The sequence below is a fragment of the Coregonus lavaretus genome, assembly GCF_964263955.1.
Source record: "Coregonus lavaretus genome assembly, chromosome: 4".
Taxonomy (NCBI): domain Eukaryota; kingdom Metazoa; phylum Chordata; class Actinopteri; order Salmoniformes; family Salmonidae; genus Coregonus; species Coregonus lavaretus.
Genome location: NC_139991.1, coordinates 72,632,664 through 72,654,522, shown reverse-complemented (window position 1 = coordinate 72,654,522; position 21,859 = coordinate 72,632,664). Strand labels below are relative to the sequence as shown.

The following is a 21,859-nucleotide window of genomic DNA, read 5'->3' as shown; positions in this document are numbered from 1 at the left end:
GTCTGCTAAATGACTAAAATGTAAATGTTGTGGCAGGAGACCTGAGCACACAGTCCTTGGTCGCTGGTCACATTCATGGTGCTTTTAAGACAACTGGGAACTTGGGGAAAAAAACGATGTCAAGTCATGACATCAGTGACCTTCAGGTCGGAAAGTCCACGGGGGGGTGTCATTCCTCCTCGCTCTGCTGACCAGTATTTTGCTCTGCTCTGCTCATACAGGAGTAATAAAGGCCTAGTGCACTAATTTGGTGCGTGGGGGAAAAAATTACAAAAAAAGGAAATTAAAACCTGTAGTATTATTAATGAATATGATTTGTTTGTGTAGGATTTCTGGCAATGTAAAAAGTTTGTATGTATGCTGTTTTGTATGTGACTATTCCTCTTTTGTTTGTTGATGTTTATTGTTTGTTAAGAAACAAAAATGAAGAAAAAAAAGGAAAAAGGTTTGAAACCACTTAATTTATTCAATTCTCCATAGTATAGCTTCCTCGGTTCTCTGTTAGGATAGTAATTAAACAAAGCAACATACAGTCCTTGTTGTTGAGCTTGTAGTGTCAGTTAGCCTACATATGATTCAGCCACAGACAAACAAGTCAAGCTAGGCTCTGTGGGTGGTCATGTCCTGGGGTATAATTAAGCAATAAGGCCGTTGGAGGTGTGGTATATGGCCAATATACCGCTGCTAAGGGCTGTTCTTAGCAAGATGCAACACTGAGTGCCTGGACACAGCCCTTAGCTGTGGTATATTGGCCATATATCACAAACCTCCGAGGAGCCTTATTGCTATTATAAACAGTTTATAATCGCAGATAGAACAATGAGCCAGATATTTCCCCTGATGTATAAGTGTGACGCGTCCAGCTGGCGTTTCCACTCACTACCAAATATCGTGATGAGAGGATGCCAAGTGGCCTGCAGTGGGAGAAGATGGATTTTGGCCGACATTATGCTAATTTTCGCATCTATGAAACATTTGATACGTTTTATAGATTTTACGCTTTGCCAAAGTAAAAAAAGTAATGTTGTTTAGAAGGAGTGCAAGGGCGAATTGAGTTATTGGACACGCGCACTTCACAAAGTAGGCGTTTTCTAACGGAAATATGCAAATACATGCTAGAACGCGCCAATAGGATCTCGCCAACTTGTGCTTGGCTCTGCCACGCTCCTTGCTTGTTCTGCCCACTATGACAAATGTGTTCCCATTGGGTTAGTTATACAAATCTTTGGTATAATCATTAGCCAAACAGTTACACATTTTGCAACTGAAGCGAGAGTTTCTATAGGACAAATTAAGGTTGGTCCCTTCCCGTTTCGTTCCGTTAGTTTCTGTTTAAGAAACATTTTGCAAGAGAATCGGCGTAATGAATACGCCCCTGGCATATCGTGGCGCATTTAGGGAAAGTGGGTGGAGATTAACTGGAAAACAGTAATAAAATGTATGCGTTTTGATTGGTAAGTATTTATGTGACAGACAATTCTTCTAGCAAATCACAAGGGCAACAATTCCGCGCAGTTCGTTTGCACAGATCTCTAGACAAGTAATTGTCAAACTGCACAAATGCTTAGATCAATCGTTATGTTTATATATCTGTATTATTTGCGCTGCTCCCCGAAGTTTTATAACTTTTGATGATTAACGTTATGCAATGAACTGGAAGTGGTGACAAGGTAGCCCCAGAAGAAGTATCTTATGGTTTAAGCTAAAATATGTTGAATCTACAAACTTCTACGTAGCTAAGTAAGTTAGTATAACGTTACATAAAGGAGGAACCAAACAAGACACATACATAAAAGGTGAGTATTTTTGTTGTTGTCATATCTTGTCTGGGTCTTCTAGCTGGCTATGCTAGCTAACGTTAGCTTGTTGGCACTAAACAGACAGACGTACACAAAGATTCAATCAATCAAGATTCAAATATGTTCTGATGGCTAGCTAGCTCTATAGCCTAAATGTGTTTGTAACGCCAGACAACCCGATTATTTCTGTTTAGCTTGCTAGGTATATGCTAACGTTTATGTTGTTAGCTACTGTAGCTAGCTACATTTGATGAAGGTGTCTAAAATAGAACCACATCTAAAGCTGAGAGGTTTCTGTAGTGAGCAGCAAACACACTAATCAGCATTCAGATATTTTTCCTGGCAAGTTATCTAAAATAATCAAGTTTATAACCTTATTGAGAACTCTTTCATATGATGGAGTTACAAGTAGCAGACAGAGTAAGATAATATTGTATTTATTTTGAAGCTGTCATATGATTTTCTGCCAAGAGTGAGTTAGCTACCTACTGTTTGTTCCTAACCATATAGCTAGCTACAGTACATACGCATACTTTTGGGATTTTAGCTATAGGTAGTTAACCTACCTAGCTGGCTTCATCATTGGTTTCATTCCCTATAGGCCCTAGTCAGAGTGAAGGCCTCATAAAACTTAACTAAACAGTTATTACTTATTGGTAAAGTACTGAATATAAAATAAGGTGCTGAACCCATGTGCCAGTAATGGGATACAATCTTGGCTAGTCTTGGAGAGTCTGTGAATTTGTGAATCTTCCCTCAGGCATCATGGACAAGTCATCATACCGTTTGCTGCAGCTTCTGTCTTTGGCATGTCTGGCCTATAGGGCCACTTCTAGTAAGTGTACCACTACATTTAAATGGACATTTTAGTCAGTAAGCACTGCTCAGAAGGCGCTCTTATCCAGAGTGACTTAGTCTGATATGTTTGAATAAACCTCTACTGCACATAAACCCTTTAAGTTGCTGTACTTTAATGAAAGTGAGCTTTGTACTGACCCTAGTAATATGTTTCAAAATTACCACAAAAACACCGTTAAACAGATGTCCTTTTCCCTCAGTGTAAAATTCACCCTACATTTCCTAGTAGCATTGACTTGATGTGTGCTCTGGACTTTTTCTAGGTTCTATCATAACCTACGGAACAATAATCCCACAATCTCCAATAGTGGAAATTGGGAAGGAATTCACCGCTACCTGTGTACTCTATGAAGCTGCTAAAGCCACAGTGGACGACATCTACTGGACGTGTAATGACTTCACAGTGCCCAAAGAGCAGTACACCAAGATAAACGACTCGGCTGTTAGCGTAACCATTCCCATCACCAGCGAAACTGGAGGACTTTTAAAATGTCAAAAGAAGGAATTCTTAAACCAAAATAAAACAATCCATGCGATTACATTGACCAAGGGGTGTAAGTATGCCAGGGATTTCACATCAATAAAGGGTTATTTCATGTCAAAATGGAACATAATGTCCACTTTTTGTAAGTATTTGCCAGTAATTTAGGTTTGAATTTAGGTCTTCATTTGGTAAATATCTCTATTTCAATCAAATTTCTGAGTAATTCATTTAGATACAAATCCAAATTCCTCCAAAGGAAAATGTCATGTGCAATTTTCTTTCATATTCACACTGAATGACCCTAAAGCTTTCTCTCAGTGTCAGGGTTGGGGTCAATCCCGTTATCAATTCAGGAAGTTAATTTCAATTGACTTCCTGAATCGAAATGAATTGATCCCAACCTGCTCAGTGCCGTAGGTCAGTGGCTGTTGGTTTGTTTCTCTCACATGAAATAACAGCTGCTGTTTGGTTTCTTGGTCAGATCCCCCTGAGAAGCCTGGGAATTTGTCCTGCATGGCTGTCCAGTCTGGCCAACAGATCTCCTCCAATGTGATGTGCACATGGCAGCCTGGGACAAGAGACAATATGCTAGTAACCACATACACCTTGTTTGGAAGTATAACGTGAGTGTCCCTATACACATTGTTATTTTGTTTTACCAGGTTGGTCTTATTGAGATAAGAACATGTATTTTACAACATAAAGAACAAAGCACTACAGTTCAAAATAAATGTACACATTAAGCAGTCATGAAGCTTTGGGGAGGTGTGGTGCATCTAGGGTGAACACATTGACAGCCCCCCCCCCCCCCCCACTTCATTGTCCACTTTGAACTCATTAAAAGAGACAAGCTCTCGTAATTTCATGTCCTTTTGTAGGTCGTTCCAAGTGGATGGGGCAGAGAACTGGAGCGCTTTTTTACCCTGCTCAGTACGGGCCGTAGGCACAGTCAACAAGATACAGTCATGTGAGCGTAGCCGATAGTTGTCATTTGTCTGCTGGACAACGTAGGTACTCAGGTAAAATGGGAGCTGTCTCCGTATGGCCTTATGAATGAAAACGTACCAATGACTTAGTCTCCGAAGAGCTAAGGAAGGCCAGCCAAGTCATATAGAGGGTACAGTGATGGGTGAGAGAGTTAAATAGGGTTAGATACATGATGGATATCAACATTTAGTTGTCAATAGATCTCAATAATCAGTGAATGGAAAACCTGGCTCCAGTTCTGAGAACCCCTTAAAAGTGTGGGTGGCTTATGTAAATTGCTGATTTCTAATTGTTTAAAAATATACATAATTATTGTGTTTTCATGTACCTTTTTGTCTGATTCCAAAATGGTGTGTCAAGATTTGTTTGTGTTCTTCTGCAGTACCATAAACCAGACCCACAGCACAAAAGCTCAGAGAAGCAGTGGATACGTCGACTTCGGCACCTTTCCAAGCTATATGGAACTGGATATATGGGTAGATGTGGAAAACAAGTTGGGGAAGGTTCGATCGGACATTCTGCTTATAATGGATCCTAATGAAATGGGTAAGTGGAGGCAAATGGACATTCCAAATGCCCTTTTAAGTTACAATGATTATCTTCCTCCAGAGTTTTTAATGGTGTGTGTCCTGTTTTGCAGTGAAAACGAATCCCCCATCAGATGTCAATATTATTTCAGAGAAGAACTTTTCCAGGACTCTCTTAGTGAGCTGGAAGCAACCTATCCATGAAACCATTGTCAAACTGAAATACAACGTCAGGTTCTGCACTGTGGGCTCTGGAAACTGGACTGAGGTAAATAGCTACAATCTCAGTACAAGTTAAAGGGATGATTTACTGCAACCTCAGTGTGTTCAACGTTTTTTAGACTTCAGAAGTTGACTAATGTCGAGGTAAGTCTACTTCCAGGCCATCTGTTGTGTAGTCTTTTTTTGGAAAGGATCTGCGCCATTAACAAAATGCACATGAGATGGTTAGTTCAGGAGTATTCCAGGCAGAGCAAAAAAGTTTGCTGCAATTCTACACATTTTGCCATAGGGTGAAGACAAATGTTTGCAGTTTTTAATATGATATATGATGATTAATGGGGACTCCCAGTCGGTAATTCAACCATGATTACTACAAGTTTAGATAGTCTAGCAGCCAGCTTACTTACCAATCTAAAACATTTTAGCTGACATGAGCTAATTGAGTGACTGTCAGTGACTGACATAACAAGAGACAAACTGCTGAGGCACAACCACATTTTGAAATTGCACCTGGTGCATTCTACTATTCTAACTCTCAACAGTAAGTTGAGACCCCGACTGAGTCCGAAAGTAAAAAGATGCAAAAGCTGAGCGTAAAGGACAGGAAGCATAGAAATAGCGCACATCGTACGGTTCTACCGCTTATCAGACTTGCTTTCAATGAGAATGACAGATCTGTAGCTAACATTTCTATGTGAATTTGGTCAAGTCACCCACAAAGCTACACACTGGGCCTTTTATTGTTAAAAGTCATCTATCCTATTCTCATTCTTAGGTGTTCTCAACAGTGAATCAAACATGCTACTCTCATCTGTATTGTTGGAGCTGTTTCAAGTCGGCGTTCTGTACGCACAAGTTTGTTGCCCTCTCGTGTCCATCTGTCATCATACCCATTTAATTGACTGTTATAGGTGCCCCCAAATGACACTGAAAGTAGCAAGGAGTCTTTCCGTCTCCAATATCTCAAGCCGGACACGAAGCACGTAGTGCAGGTCCGCTGCATGCATCACACTGGCTACGGCTACTGGAGTGACTGGAGTGCCAACACTACCGACAAGACCCCAATGGACAGTGAGTAGCCATGACAACAAGCATATGTCAAACTATCGCCTTTCATTGCGGGCAACCGTGTAAAGCCATGACGAGAGTGTGCGAGTGATTTTAAGTTCAATAGTATTGAGTGTGATCCAGGTAGGTAGTCCATATGGACTGTACACTTTGTGTCGTTATATCTCAAATTGATGACTGGTGTGATTTCTGCTCTCTTCTTTGTCCAGAGCCTACAAGTAAGCCAGACCTATGGAGAGTGGTCATTCCCAGCCAAGGCAACAGTGGGCGGAGAGTGCAAGTGATGTGTAAGGTAATGAAGAGCATACTACTGCTTTATTACCAGCTATATGGCTTGAATAAATATTGGTGCGGGGCTCTACAGTGCAAACATTTTACTCGTATATGCGCCTAAATATTTTGCTGTGCGACTGCGTCCTAGAATTTTAATTTAGGAGCACCAGTGCGCCTAGAGAAATTAAGGATTCTAGCTTTAAACCTCAAATATTTTTCATTGTGCTCCTACATTTCTTTGTGTGCTCCTACATTTTTCAACTTGGGCGCACACGTGCTCCTTGTAACAAAGGTCAGCGTAGAACCCTGTGATGATTGGTTGTTGCCTTCTTCTTCCCATCATAGGATCCAGTGGAGTCCAATGGAAGGATTCAAGGCTACAACATTAAGATCCAAGATGGAGCCTGGGAGTCTGTGCCGGTCAATGGCTCTGAGCTGAACTCCAGGTCGCAGGAGAGGAAAATGATCCCCCTTTACCAGATTCTACTGTCTGACAAGAGAAGAGGCTCCATTGAATTGAAGGCCTGGAATTCTGTTGGCATGTCTCCCCGAGCGTCTTTGGGCATTCCTAAATTGGCCCACGGTGTGTGACCTTGTCAGCTAAAATGTTCTCTCTCATTCTTCCTTTGTAAAATGTTACCAATAATAATGAATGATATTGGGTAATATATTATATTAACGTTTTATGTTAATACAATTATCAAAGCAACAACTGAATCTTGTGCTAGCTAACTAGCTCTGTTCATATATTAATAGGAATGTTGGTCAAGAGAGACCATAGCGATGTCAACGATTCACTGATGTCATGTGTTCTGCATGTTAACTGAAAGCACTGTAGCTTGGCTTTGAGATGTTCATGTCATGATGTCATGTTGTATCCGTATGTGCTGTGTATTCCAGAGCCCCCTCCAGTGGCGTCGCTCAGTAGTTTTACCCAGGACGGGAGGTTGTGGGTGGAGTGGCAGCCCCCCAATCTGGGGGCCACAGGGGTGACGGAGTATGTCCTAGAGTGGGTTTCGGTCAGCGACGGCGCGATGGACTGGCAGAGAGAACCTAGACACAACAGGAAGGCACCAATTAAAGGTAAGAATGAGACACATGCCATGTTTTAACTAACGATTGTCTTGTAGTTTGGCTGCTCCGTGGATGTCTTTCTACAGGTTTTGATGGTTATCATGTTGACTAGGGATGAGTTAGATTAAAATAACAAGATAACTCAAAACCATCAACTAATTGAATATGAAAAACTTGTGTTGAACTCATCCCTAATGTTGACTCTATTGCGTTGTGGTCCTAATCAATCAAAACTGCTAAACGGGTCACAGGGATAAAATAAATCAAAATGTTATTGTACTGTTCCCAATCAAGGTAACCTTCAGAAATTCAAGCTCTACAATATATCTGTGTATCCCATGTACTCTGGGTGGACTGGGAAGCCATTGACCACCGCAACCTTTCTGGAACAAGGAGGTAAGAAATGGAACTAGTACTAGTCACTAAACTACAGTACACTACAGAAAGCACAGTGTAGTATCTATAGGAGCGGTTTCACAGACACAGATTAAGACTAATCCTGGTTTCACAGACCCAGATTAAGACTAATCCTGGTTACACAGATTAAGACTAATCCTGGTTACACAGATTAAGACTAATCCTGGTTTCACAGACAGATTAAAACTAGTCCTGGACTAAAAAGCATGCTCAATGGAGAATTTCCACTGAAATAGCACTTCAGTCCAAGGACTAGGCTTAATCTTTGTCTGTAAAACCTGGATTTGGCTTAATCTGTGTCTGTGAAACCAGGACTAGGCTTTATCTGTGTCTCTGAAACCGCCCCATACAGTTCAACCATTGATAGACCAATGTTATATTTGCTACAGTAGCTGGTGGCAAACATGTAAATGTCGAAATAACCTTAACTAATGTTTTCCCCCATCTGTTCTGGTTTATGCAGCTCCACTGGAGGGTCCCTCTGTGAAATTGAGGAGGACAGGGAAGAACGACGCTGAGCTGGAATGGATGGCGATTCCACTGGACAAACAGCGAGGCTTCATCACTAACTACACCATCTACATCAAGGGAGGCAAGGAACGCTGTAAGGAACCACATCTTTTAGATGTATTACTACACTGAACAAAAATATAAACTCAACATATCAAAGATTTTACTGAGTTACAGTTCATATAAGGAAATCAGTCAAATGAAATAAATAAATTAGGCCCTAATCTATGGATTTCACATGACTGGGAATACAGATATGCATCTGTTGGTCACAGATACCTTAAAAAAAAGATCAGTATCTGGTGGATTAGAAAAGCAGTCAGTATCTGGTGTGACCACTATTTGCCTCATGCAGCGCGACACGTCTTCTTCACATAGAGTTAATCAGGCTGTTGATTGTGGCCTGTGGAATGTTGTCCCACTCCTCTTCAATAGCTGTGCGAAATTTCTGGATATTGGCGGGAACTGGAACACACAGCCATACACGTCGATCCAGAGCATCCCAAACATGCTCAATGAGTGACATGTCTGAGTATGCATGCCATGGAAGAACTGGGACATTTTCAGCTTCCAGGAATTGTGTATAGATCCTTGCGTCTTGGGGCCGTGCATTATCATGCTGAAACATGAGGTGATGGCAGCGGATGAATGGCACGACAATGGGCCTCAGGATCTCTTGCTAGTATCTCTGTGCATTCAAATTACCATTGATAAAATGCAATTGTGTTCGTTGTCTGTAGCTTATGCCTGCCCATACCATAACCCAACCGCCACATTGGGGCACTCTGTTCACAACGTTGACATCAGCAAACCGCTCGCCCACACGAAGCCATCTGCCCGGTACAGTTGAAACCGGGATTCATCCGTAAAGAGCACACTTCTCCAGCGTGCCATTGGCCATCAAAGGTGAGCATTTGCCCACTGAAGTCTGTTACGATGCCGAACTGCAGTGAGGTCAAGTCCCTGGTGAGGATGACGAGCACGCAAATGAGCTTCCCTGAGACGGTTTCAGTTTGTAACAGAAATTCTTCAGTTGTGCAAACCCACAGTTTCATCAGCTGTCCGGATGGCTGGTCTCAGACAATCCCGCAGGTGAAGAAGCCAGATGTGGAGGTCCTGGGCTGGCGTGGTTTCATGTGGTCTGCGTTTGTGAGGCCGGTTGGACGTACTGCCAAATTCTCTAAAGCAACGTTGGAGGCAGCTTATGGTAGAGAAATGAACATTACATTCGCTGGCAGCAGCTCTGGTGGACATTCCTGCAGTCAGCATGCTAATTGCACGCTCCCTCAAAACTTGAGACACCTGTGGCATTTTGTTTGACAAAACTGCACATTTTAGTGGCCTTTTATTGTCCCCAGCACAAGGTGCACCTGTGTAATGATCATGCTGTTTGTTCAGCTTCTTGATATGCCAATCCTGTCAGATGGATGGATTATCTTGGCAAAGAAGAAATGCTCACTAACAGGGATGTAAACAAATTTGTGCCCAACATTTTAGAGAAATTAGCTTTTTTGTGCGTCTGTAACACCTCCCCCTTAAGATAACAAATATATCCAATATTTTTGTTGGACAAGTTTGCTCACAACCAACAGAAAATAACTTCCATCTCACAACATGATCAACTTAAAGGCGTCGCTACTTAAAGGCGTAGCCTTCTCCAATATAAACATGGTGTACTTAAAGGGATACTTCAGGATTTTGGCAATGAAGCCCTTTATCTACTTCCCCAGTCAGATGAACTTGTGGATACCATTTTTATGTCTCCGCGTGCAGTTTGAAGGAAGTTCAAGTAGATAAAGGGCTTCATTGCCAAAATCCTGACGTATCCCTTTAATCATACCTCTCTATGAATATGTTGCTCTGACTATGGATCTCCTTTACTCTTATTAGAAATACGAGGAAGTATTTTTAAGTACTGATATTTGTAAGTACAGTTAGTGCTGGTATCTGTCCAACTTAAATATTTACATCTGCGATCAGGAAAAACATGAATTTCTTTGTTGTTTTTTCAGCAATAGTTGTCTCCCCGGACACCTACTCTTACACAGTGGATGGCATGGCCAGCAACCGTAAGCAGGTGGTGCGGATCATGGCCTCTACAATACAAGGCTCTACAAACGGCTCAGACCTGTCATTCAATACTCTGAAGTATGGTGAGTGAAGCATTGTTTAAGGGACACTTCATGCATTCGAAAAGTATTCAGACCCCTTGACTTTTCCCACATTTTGTTACGTTACAGCCTTATTCTAAAATGTATTACATTACATTTTTAATCTCATCAATCTAGACACAATACCCCATAATGACAAAGCGCAAACAGGTTTTTAGAAATGTTTGCTAATTTATTAAAATAAAAAATCTGAAATACCTTATTTACATAAATATTCAGACCCTTTACTATGAGACTTGAAATTGAGCTCAGGTGCTTCCTGTTTCCATTGATCATCCTTGATGTTTCTACAACTTGATTGAAGTCCACCTGTGGTAAATTCAATTGATTGGACATGATTTGGAAAGGCACACACCTTTCTATATAAGGTCCCACAGTTGATGGTGCATGTCAGAGCAAAAAACAAGCCATGAGGTCGAATGGATTGTCTGCACAGATCTGGGGAAGGGTACCAAAAAATGCCTGCAGCATTGAAGGTCCCCAAGAACATAGTGGCCTCCATCATTCTTAAATGGAAGACATTTGGAACCACCAAGACTCTTCCTAGAGCTGGCCGCCCGGCCAAACTGAGCAATCGGGGGAGAAGGGCCTTGGTCAGAGAGGTGACCAAGAACCCGATGGTCACTCTGACAGAGCTCTAGAGTTCCTCTGTGGAGGTGGGAGAACCTTCCAGAAGGAAAACCATCTCTGCAGCACTCCACCAATCAGGCTTTTATGGTGGAGTGGCCAGACGGAAGCAACTCCTCAGTAAAAGGCACATGACAGCCCGCTTGGAGTTTGCCAAAAGGTGCCTAAAGACTCTCAGACCATGAGAAACAAGATTCTCTGGTCTGATGAAACCAAGATTGAACTCTTTGGCCTGAATGCCAAGCGTCACGTCTGGAGGAAACCTGGCACCATCCCTACGGTGAAGCATGGTGTTGGCAGCATCATGCTGTGGGAATATTTTTCAGCGGCAGGGACTGGGAGACTAGTCAGGATCGAGGGAATGATGAACGGAGCAAAGTACAGAGAGATCCTTGATGAAAACCTGTTCCAGAGCGATCAGGACCTCAGACTGGGGCGACGGTTCACCTTCCAACAGGACAACGACCCTAAGCACACAGCCAAGGCAACACAGGAGTGGCTTCGGGACATGTCCTTGAGTGGCCCAGCCAGAGCCCGGACTTGAACCCGATCGAACATCTCTGGAGAGACCTGAAAATAGCTGTGCAGCAATGCTCCCCATCCAACCTGACAGAGAGGATCAGTAGAGAAGAATGGGAGAAACTCCCCAAATACAGGTGTGCCGAGCTTGTAGCGTCATACCCAAGAAGACTTGAGGCTGTAATCGCTGCCAAAGGGGCTTCAACTAAGTACTGAGTAAAGGTTCTGAATACTTATGTAAATGTAATATTTATGTTTTTTATAAATTTGCAAAAATCTCTAAAAACCTGTTTTTGCTTTGTCATTATGGGGTATTGTGTGTAGATTGATGAGGTGAAAAAAACAATTGAATCCATTTTAGAATAAGGCTGTAACGTAACAAAATGTGGAAAAAGTAAACGGGCCTGAATACTTTCCGAATGCACTGTATGTCTAGTTAAGACCTCCAGTCCTGAACATTTTACATTTTTAAGGTGCAAATACATTTAATAGTCACTACTTGACTCTATTCAATTTGTCTTCCTGACTATTTCCCTTGCGGTAGTTGTACTATATCTTCAACCTGTGTTTGTCCACAGTTTCTAGAAGGAATGTTTTCCTGACCAAGATGGTCGATTTGAAGGCATGTTGCTGGGATCCCAACGTCCGTTCTAGAGTCCTTTATGTCTTTATGTGTTTGTCCCTCAGCTCCCGGGCAGATGGAAGCCATTGTGGTGTCTGTGTGTATCGGCTTCCTGTTTTTCATAGTGCTGACTGTGTCCCTCTGCATATACAAAATTGACTTGTAAGTCACAACCACACACTATTGAATTGTTTGAAATAGAATGTGTACAATTGCTTCAGTGTGATGTTCAATTGTAAGAGCATTGACTCAGGGTTGTGTAACCCAAACTCACTGTAAATCAATGCACGAGTCAGACATATTCTTGCACGATTGCACTTTTGACTTCAGTTACTCAACAAAACAATGTTTATCGAAACTTGATAGCAGATGAGTTCATACATGCTCTCTTGCTGATGCGTTACTGCTGGCGGAAAGGCTTCATACCACACATCAGCTAGTCTCTGTCTTAACCAGTAAACTCTCCCAAGGAAAAACATAGGAATGTTTTTGAAGAGATTCTTATCCCTTGCGCCGTTGTCCATTGGACAAGAGCCTTCACTCATGTTAATACAAGGAAAGGCTAGTGTTTGATACTAAATCAGCATCCCAAATGGCACTTGATTCTCTTTATAGTGCACTACTTTTGGCCAGGGCCAGTAGGGAATAGGGTGCGATTTGGGATGTATCCTATTCAATATGTTCTAATGAAGCTCTGTCCTTTCCTCTGTAGGATAAAGAAAATCTGGCCACCAGTTCCAGATCCCTCCAACAGCACTATCGCTAACTGGTCACCTGATTTCCCCTCCAAAGTAAGTTGAAGTGCCTCCTGTGCTGGATGTTGACATAAGATAGTGCTGTATTTTCGAACATTATAGAATATCACACTGGCTGTAAACAGTAAAGTATGTTTTATTATTTTGGCTCTGACTTCAACAGTTTGGATTTGAAATCAAACAATGACTATGAGGTTAAAGTGCAGACTGTCAGCTTTAATTTGAGGTTATTTTCATCCATATCGGGGGAACCGTTTAGAAATTACAGCACTTTTTGTACATAGGAATTAATGGTAAATAATGTATTGTGTCATTTTGGAGTCACTTTTATTGAAAATAAGAATTGTATATGTTTCTAAACACTTCTGCATGAATGTGGATGCCACCATGATTACGGATAATCTTTAATGAATCGTGAATAATGATGAGTGAGAAAGTTAGACACAAAATATCATAGGTTAGCATGTCTTGGCGGTATGATATTTGTGCGTCTGTAACTTTCTCACTCATCATTATTCACGATTCATTCAGGATTATCCGTAACCATGGTAGCGTCCACATGAATGTAGAAGGGTTTAGAAACATTATATTCTTATTTACAACAAAAGTGACTCCAAAATGACAATACATTATTTACCATTAATTTCTAATGGCACAAAATAATCTGAAACACAAACAGCAAATGCATCCAACTAATATGTAGTCACAAGCTTGATGTAGTCATTGCATGCTATAGGAATATGGGACCAAATACTAAACTTTTTACTACTTTAATACACATAAGTGAATTTGTCCCAGTACTTTTGCGCCCCTAAAATGGGGGCGACTATGTACAGAAACTGCTGTAATTTCTAAACGGTTCCCCCGATATGGATGAAAATACCCTCAAATAATTAAAGCTGACAGTCTTCACTTTAACCTCAGTCATTGTATCATTTCAGAGCCAAACCAACAAAAAATGTCACTGTCCTAATAATTACGGAGGGCACTGTAAGTTTATGTGTTGCTGAACTCTCAACATTTACTGGAATCCTATCTGCTCTCCACTGATTGTAACATCCACGAGTCATTGTGGTAGTGTGAGCAGCACGTGTGGTTTACCTTGTCCTAGACGACAAGTGATAGGACGAACAGGTCAAAATAATTGTTTATTCGGACCGTTCACACAATTTGGAGCGCTATAGAGTCACTTTAACCCTCCTCACTATCTCTAACTATAACCCTCCTCACTATCTCTAGCTACAACCCTCCTCACCATCTCTAACTATAACCCTCCTCACCATCTCTAACTATAACCCTCCTCACCATCTCTATAACCCTCCTCACCATCTCTAGCTATAACCCTCCTCACCATCTCTAGCTATAACCCTCCTCACCATCTCTAGCTATAACCCTCCTCACTATCTCTAGCTATAACCCTCCTCACCCTCTCTAGCTACAACCCTCCTCACCATCTCTAGCTACAACCCTCCTCACTATCTCTAGCTACAACCCTCCTCACTATCTCTAGCTATAACCCTCCTCACCATCTCTAGCTATAACCCTCCTCACCATCTCTAACTATAACCCTCCTCACTATCTCTAACTATAACCCTCCTCACCATCTCTAGCTATAACCCTCCTCACCATCTCTAGCTATAACCCTCCTCACTATCTCTATCTTTAACCCTCCTCACTCTCTCTAGCTATAACCCTCCTCAGGGATGGGCTCAATTCCATTTCAGTTCAAGATGAGAATTAAAAATGTAATTCATGAGTTGCAAAATCCTTGAAGATAATGGGTTGTTTTTCAGTCAAGGAATTGCATTTCATGGAATTGACTAGGGATGGTGGAAAAAGTCGATACAGTAGAGTATCGCAATATTATTTTTGACAATATTATATAGATTCTATGACTCAATTACAGTTGAAGTTGGAAGTTTACATACACTTAGTTTGGAGTCATTAAAACTCGTTTTTCAACCACTCCACAAATTTCTTTTTAACAACCTATAGTTTTGGCAAGTCGGTTAGGACATCTACTTTGTGCATGACACAAGTAATTTTTCCAACAATTGTTTACAGATGATTATTTCACTTATAATTCACTGTATCACAATTCCAGTGGGTCAGAAGTTTACATACACTAAGTTGACTGTGCCTTTTAAACAGCTTGGAAAATTCCAGAAAATGATGTCATGGCTTTAGAAGCTTCTGATAGGCTAATTGACATCATTTGAGTCAATTGGAGGTGTAACTGTGGATGTATTTCAAGGCCTACCTTCAAACTCACAGCCTCTTTGCTTGACATCATGGGAAAATCAAAAGAAATCAGCCAAGACCTCAGAAAAATAATTGTAGACCTCCACAAGTCTGGTTCATCCTTGGGAGCAATTTCCAAACGCCTGAAGGTACCACGTTCTGTACAAACAATAGTACGCAAGTATAAACACCATGGGACCACGCAGCCGTCATACCGCTCAGGAAGGAGACTCGTTCTGTCTCCTAGAGATGAACGTACTTTGGTGCGAAAAGTGCAAATCAATCCCAGAACAACATCAAAGGACCTTGTGAAGATGCTGGAGGAAACAGGTACAAAAGTATCTATATCCACAGTAAAACGAGTCCTATATCGACATAACCTGAAAGGCCGCTCAGCAAGGAAGAAGCCACTGTTACAATACCGCCATAAAAAAGCCTGACTACGGTTTGCAGCTGCACATGGGGACAAAGATCGTACTTTTTGGAGAAATGTCCTCTGGTCTGATGAAACAAAAATAGAACTGTTTGGCCATAATAATCGTTATGTTTGGAGGAAAAAGGTGGTTGCTTGCAAGCCGAATAACACCATCCCAACCGTGAAGCATGGGGGTGGCAGCATCATGCTGTGGGGGTGCTTTTGCTGCAGGAGGGACTGGTGCACTTCACAAAATAGATGGCATCATGAGGAAGGAAATTATGTGGATATATTGAAGCAACATCTCAAGACATCAGTCAGGAAGTTAAAGCTTGGTCACAAATGGGTCTTCCAAATGGACAATGACCCCAAGCATACTTCCAAAGTTGTGGCAAAATGGCTTAAGGACAACAAAGTCAAGGTATTTGAGTGGCCATCACAAAGCCCTGACCTCAATCCTATAGAACATTTGTGGGCAGAACTGAAAAAGCGTGTGCGAGCAAGGAGGCCTACAAACCTGACTCAGTTACACCAGCTCTGTCAAGAGGAATGGGCCAAAATTCACCCAATGTATTGTGGGAAGCTGGTGGAAGGCTACCCAAAACGTTTGACCCAAGTTAAACAATTTAAAGGCAATACTACCAAATACTAATTGACCCACTGGGAATGTGATGAAAGAAATAAAAGCTTAAATAAATAATTCTCTCTACTATTATTCTGACATTTCACATTCTTAAAATAAAGTGGTGATCCTAACTGACCTAAGAAGGGGAATTTTTACTAGGGTTAAATGTCAGGAATTGTGAAAAACTGAGTTTAAATGTATTTGGCTAAGGTGTATGTAAACTTCTGACTTCAACTGTATGTATTTTTTTTCACTATATAGTTAACGTTAGCTAGCGCTAGTCGGCTGTACCTGTGCCAAAACTCTGGTATTCCCCCTTCTATAGCTTCTTCTCCACCTTCTTTTTAAATGATGAAACATGTTTTTTTTTACTTCCATGACTCGTTTGCTCTCTCGTCTCTGTAGCAGACATATGGTGAGCAATATGTTTGGAACATCGTATCGCAATAAAATCGCAGTATCGAAATATAATATATCGAATCACAATACATATTGTATCTGCTCCTCAGTATGGTGATAATATCATATCGTGAGGCCCCGTGTAGCTCAGTTGGTAGAGCATGGCGCTCGCAACGCCAGGGTTGTGGGTTCGTTTCCCACGGGGGGCCAGTATGAAAATGTATGCACTCACTAAGTCGCTCTGGATAAGAGCATCTGCTAAATGACTAAAATGTACAAAATTTTTTAAAAAAGGTTAAATGTGAGGTCCCTCAGTATGGTGATAATATCATGTCATGAGGTCCCTCAGTGAGGTGATAATATCGTATGGTGAGGTCTCTGTGAGGTGATAATATTGAATGGTGAGGTCCCTCCGTATGGTGATAATATCGTATCGTGAAGTCCCTCAATATGGTGATATCAAATGGTGAGGTCCCTCAGGAGGGTGATAATATTGTATCGTGAGGTCCCTGGCAATTCCCAGCCCTAATTACTATGCCTTTCTATTCACTACGCACATGTTGCTATCTGCAGATGTGCGTCCATTTCACTATTTTATTTCTGTGTATTGTAACATGGATGTGACTTTACATAGAACTTGACTTAACCCTCCTTTTTCTTCTCAGGCTGACAGTCCCAAGGAGAGTGTGCTGGGCGACGTGAGCGTGGTGGAGGTGGACGTATTCGACAGGAAGTCGCTGTGCGAAGAGGACAAGGCGGGCCTGCCACTCAAGAAGGACAAGTACCTGTCAGAGGAGCACAGCAGCGGCATCGGCGGCTCCTCCTGCATGTCGACGCCGCGCCAGAGCGTCTCAGACAGCGAGGACGGCGGTGACTCAGGCCAGACCACGACCAGCATCGTTCAGTACTCATCAGTGGTGGCCTCGAGCGGCTACAAGGGCCAGACCCCCTGCCCTCTGCCCCAGACCCCCTGCCCTCTGCCCCAGACCCCCCCGTCCGGCTCCTCCCAGTCCCAGACGCCCAGCTTCGCCCGCTCTGAGTCCACCCAACCCCTGCTGGAAAGTGAGGAGGGCCAGGAGGGGAGTGGGCAGACCCACCAGCGCTACCCGCGGAACCCCTACTTCAGGCGCTCACCTGGGGGTAGCGAAAGCAGAGACCCAGGGGACAGGAACCAGCTGGAGATGGAGGAGCAGGAGTTGGCTTCGCTCCGGTTCTGCCCTCTGGAGGAGGGGGCACAGCAGACCACACCCACAGATGAGAGCCAGTCCCCTGACGGACAGCCAGGCCCCGCCCCTAGCTACATGCCTCAGCTGAGGGGCAACAGGCAACAGTGTTAGGAGAGGAGAACAAATGGTGACTTTGTTTCATTTGTGCCTTGGTTCATTTCAGACATTTATTTCAAGCTTTCAAATTATGAATTACGTCGGCATATTATTTTTGAACTTACCCAAATGGCAATCATGAACTTCATACAGACATCCTAACTTGCCTAATTAAATCTATTTTTAAGTGGATGGCACGGTTTGGCTCCAAGCCTTAAGCTTGTATGTCAAGGTTTTATTGTTTTAACATTCTAAGAAGCAAATAGACCTCTTTTTCAAGTTATCATCATAGTGTTATACATGTGATTCTGATTGAGATGTTATATCCTATAGTTAAGACTAGACGGGCAGTGTATAACATCTTAATTCTCTTAGCAACCACCATCGCAATCAGTTCACGTGACAGACAGGAATTTATAGACACAGGTCAGGCATTACTGAATGTCTGATTCTCATCCTTACACACATATGCTGAACATAATCAACAGATCTAGTCGGTCTCAAACAGCAACGTCCCAGAGCAGCTAGGCACCGAACAGGAGAGAACTGAGAGGAGCTACCTGGACCTGTCTAATAAGAAATGCTCATTTTCGCTACAGTTGGCCCTAATGAAGATGTCTGTGCGTTCCCAGGATGGTGGATTGAATGGTCATCCTCTTCTCTCTTCATACTAACTAGGACCATGTCTATGGACTTAAATAATGTCTCACATTGAATGGACAACATTTCACTATAAAAGCCTCTTCAGTAGCTAGTGAGCTTTGTACTGTTTATCATTTGTTGTGTTAGAAAATAGTCTTGAAGTTGACGCTAATCTCTACAAACTGGCCAAGTTGAATTTACAGTGCATTCGGAGAGTACCGACCCCTTGACTATTTCCACACTTTGTTACGTTACAGCCTTAATCTAAAATTGATTAAATAAATATAATCTCAAATCTACACACAATACCCCATAATGACAAAGCTAAACAACAGAAATACCTTATTTACGTAAGTATTCAGACCCTTTGCTATGAGACTCGAAATTGAGCTCAGGTGCATCCTGTTTCCTTTGATAATCCTTGAGATGTTTCTACAACTTGATTGGAGTCCACACACCTGTCTATATAAGGTCCCGTAACGTAACAAAATGTGGAAAAAGTCAAGGGGTCTGAATACTTTCAGAATAGACAAAGTGTGATGACGCATCACTCCAAGAAAGAGGACTTAAAGGAAGCTAGAATGTGACACTAACCAATACAACACGACCCCCCCCCCCCCCCCCCCCCCCCCCCTCTGAAATGTTGTATGCTAGTCAATATATGACTGGTGACGAGGTCATACATTTGCCTTTTTACAATGCCTTGTGAATTTTTCATACAAAGTCTGCTTGACTTTCTGTTATGAATTCTGCTCAAAGTCATCTTTAGATTCGATCTGTTGCCAAAGACCTTTAATAACCAGGAACTACAAAACGTTTCATGTTCATTTCAGAATTCTATGAATTACCACCTTTTTTTATCTTGTGTTTTAAATTGATCCGTTAATAAGGACATTGTGACTTGTGGTTAAATTAAACTATAAGTAAAGCAGTGCTATGCAAATTCCCTGCCCATCTGGTTCCAGGTCAGATTTAGAGCGATTACTGGTACAGTATTATATGTACTGAAAAGGACGTTTATGTATAATTTCTTACAGGTATATATATTTTTTTTTATATGAATTTTTGTGTTGTCATGAAAAGAGCAGTATATTTTGTTACTTTGTTTAAGATGTGTTTGGAATGTACAGATCAACTGGACCTCCAACTTCCAGATTAGTTTCTACAGCAGGGAGTATGCTCAGAGAAATGTAATGTACATTTACACACATTTTAATATTTATGAAAACTATTCTGACATCCCTCAGTTAACACTACTTTTCCATGTATACAGAAAACTGAAGCATAGTATTTCACTGCATGCCACAATAATACACACCTTGTTTGGAGCAGTCTTCAGTATTAAATTACCCAGATTAAATACCTGACTTTTGTCTGCGTCATTTCACAAAGTGAACAGTGTTATCCATGTGAAGGAATCCACAGTGTTATGTGTTATACATGTGAAGGAATCTACAGTGTTATGTGTTATCCATGTGAAGGAATCCACAGTGTTATACATGTGAAGGAATCCACAGTGTTATCCATGTGAAGGAATGTGACTTATTACACTTCTTGTAAAGCAGCATCAGGTAACTGCCAAAATAAAGGAAACACCACGAGCCAGAACAGCTTCAATGCACCTTGGGACAGATTCTACAGGTGTTTAGGACTCTATTGGAGGGATGTGACACCATTCTTCCATGAGAAATTCCATCATTTGGTGTTTTGTTGGTGGTGGAAAACGCTCTCAGGTGCCGCTCCAGAATCTCCCATAAGTGTTCAATTGGGTTGAAATCTGGTGACTGAGACACACACACCCTTTAAACCCCCCATGATCCTTTGAGACCCCTCTTTCAAAGTCTATGAGATCTCTTCTAGCCATGGTAGCCAAAACAATGGGCAACTGGGCATTTTTATACATGACCCTTAGCATGATGGGACGTTAAATGCTTAATTAATTCAGGAACCACACCTGTGTAAAAGCACCTGCTTTCAATTTACTTAAGTCTCCCTCATTTACTCAAATGTTTCCTTTATTTTAGCAGTTACCTGTATCTTTAGAGCGCTTTCTTTCAATGAGAACTTAAACATTAATAGAATAGAACCGAATATATTAGTCAATCAGTTAGAAATTCTTATTTTGTTATGCTCAGTCACATAAGAAGATTTTCTTATGCAACAAAATGTAATCAGGCAGACCATAGACTTGGAGTGATGACTCAGTGAATGATCGCTCAACAGTTTCCCGTGTGTATCAAGAATGGTCCACCACCCAAAGGACATCCAGCCAACTTGACACAACATGGGCCCTGTGGAACACTTGACACTTTGTAGAGTTCATGCCCTGAGGAATTGAGGCTGTTCTGAGGGCAAAAGGGGGTACAACTCAAAAATAGGAAGGTGTTCCTAATGTTTTGTATACTGAAAAGTGTATGTATAATTTGTTACTTTGTAAATGAAATGCCTCCCACTTCTGTCTGCATCCTTTTACAAAGTGAAGAGTGCTTTACTTTCAGTGAGACGTTCAACATTAATAGAACAGAATATATTAGTCCATCAGAGACTAAACTTATTTTGTTCCGCTCCCATTCCCAACATTATTTTAAAAATAAGTTATTATGCAACAAAATGTAATCAGGCAGATCATAGACTTGGGAGTGATTCGTTTTTTTTCAATGACTCTGTGAATTATATTTTTCTAAAGAACAGTACAGGGTCAAAACAAGGCTTCATGTCTCTCTAGTCTCTGGCCACGTCCCAAAATGCACCCTAATAATTATATAGTACACTACTTCTGACCAGAGCCCTATGAGCCCTGCACATGGAATAGGATGCAATTTGGGACGCTACAATTTACATTTAAGTCATTTTGCAGACGCTCTTATCCAGAGCGACTTACAGGAGCAATTAGGGTTAAGTGCCTTGCTCACGGGCACATCCACAGATTTCACCTAGTCAGCTCGGGGATTCGAACCAGCAACCTTTCGGTTACTTGCCCAACCTCTTATCCGCTAGGCTACCACCCAGCCAGTGACTCAAGAGACATTGTTCTGACCCTGTTACTGAAAATTTTCCATCTTCCGTCTTGGCACACTCGCTTTCTGTTCTCAGGAAGGGATGTTGCAACACCCCTTCCCCCAAACCAAACGGCATACTGGTAGTGGACGGAAAGGGAACTGCTTAAGTTGTTTCAACAGCAGTCCTCATTGACAAGAAACTAAAACATTTGATGAGATATATTCTACCACTTACAACAGTATAGATTGATATTTATATGAGTTTGTCTAAACAGATGCAAGTGCAAAAGTCAAATTGAAAGA

General features: G+C 41.7%; 1 protein-coding gene across 1 annotated transcript; it reads left to right on the top strand.

Moving 5' to 3' along the window:
* The first annotated feature begins 1,628 nt into the window (after window positions 1–1,628).
* Window positions 1,629–19,917, top strand: LOC311127394 (interleukin-6 receptor subunit beta-like). The gene is made up of 16 exons (XM_084159245.1): window positions 1,629–1,796; window positions 2,560–2,634; window positions 2,921–3,211; window positions 3,623–3,764; window positions 4,511–4,674; window positions 4,769–4,923; window positions 5,789–5,948; window positions 6,155–6,237; window positions 6,564–6,801; window positions 7,119–7,301; window positions 7,587–7,688; window positions 8,173–8,313; window positions 10,232–10,372; window positions 12,224–12,320; window positions 12,871–12,949; window positions 17,259–19,917. The coding sequence occupies exons 2-16, from the start codon at window positions 2,565–2,567 to the stop codon at window positions 17,928–17,930; spliced, it is 2,718 nt and encodes a 905-aa protein (XP_084015371.1). The 5' UTR covers window positions 1,629–1,796; window positions 2,560–2,564; the 3' UTR covers window positions 17,931–19,917.
* The last annotated feature ends 1,942 nt before the right edge of the window (window positions 19,918–21,859 follow it).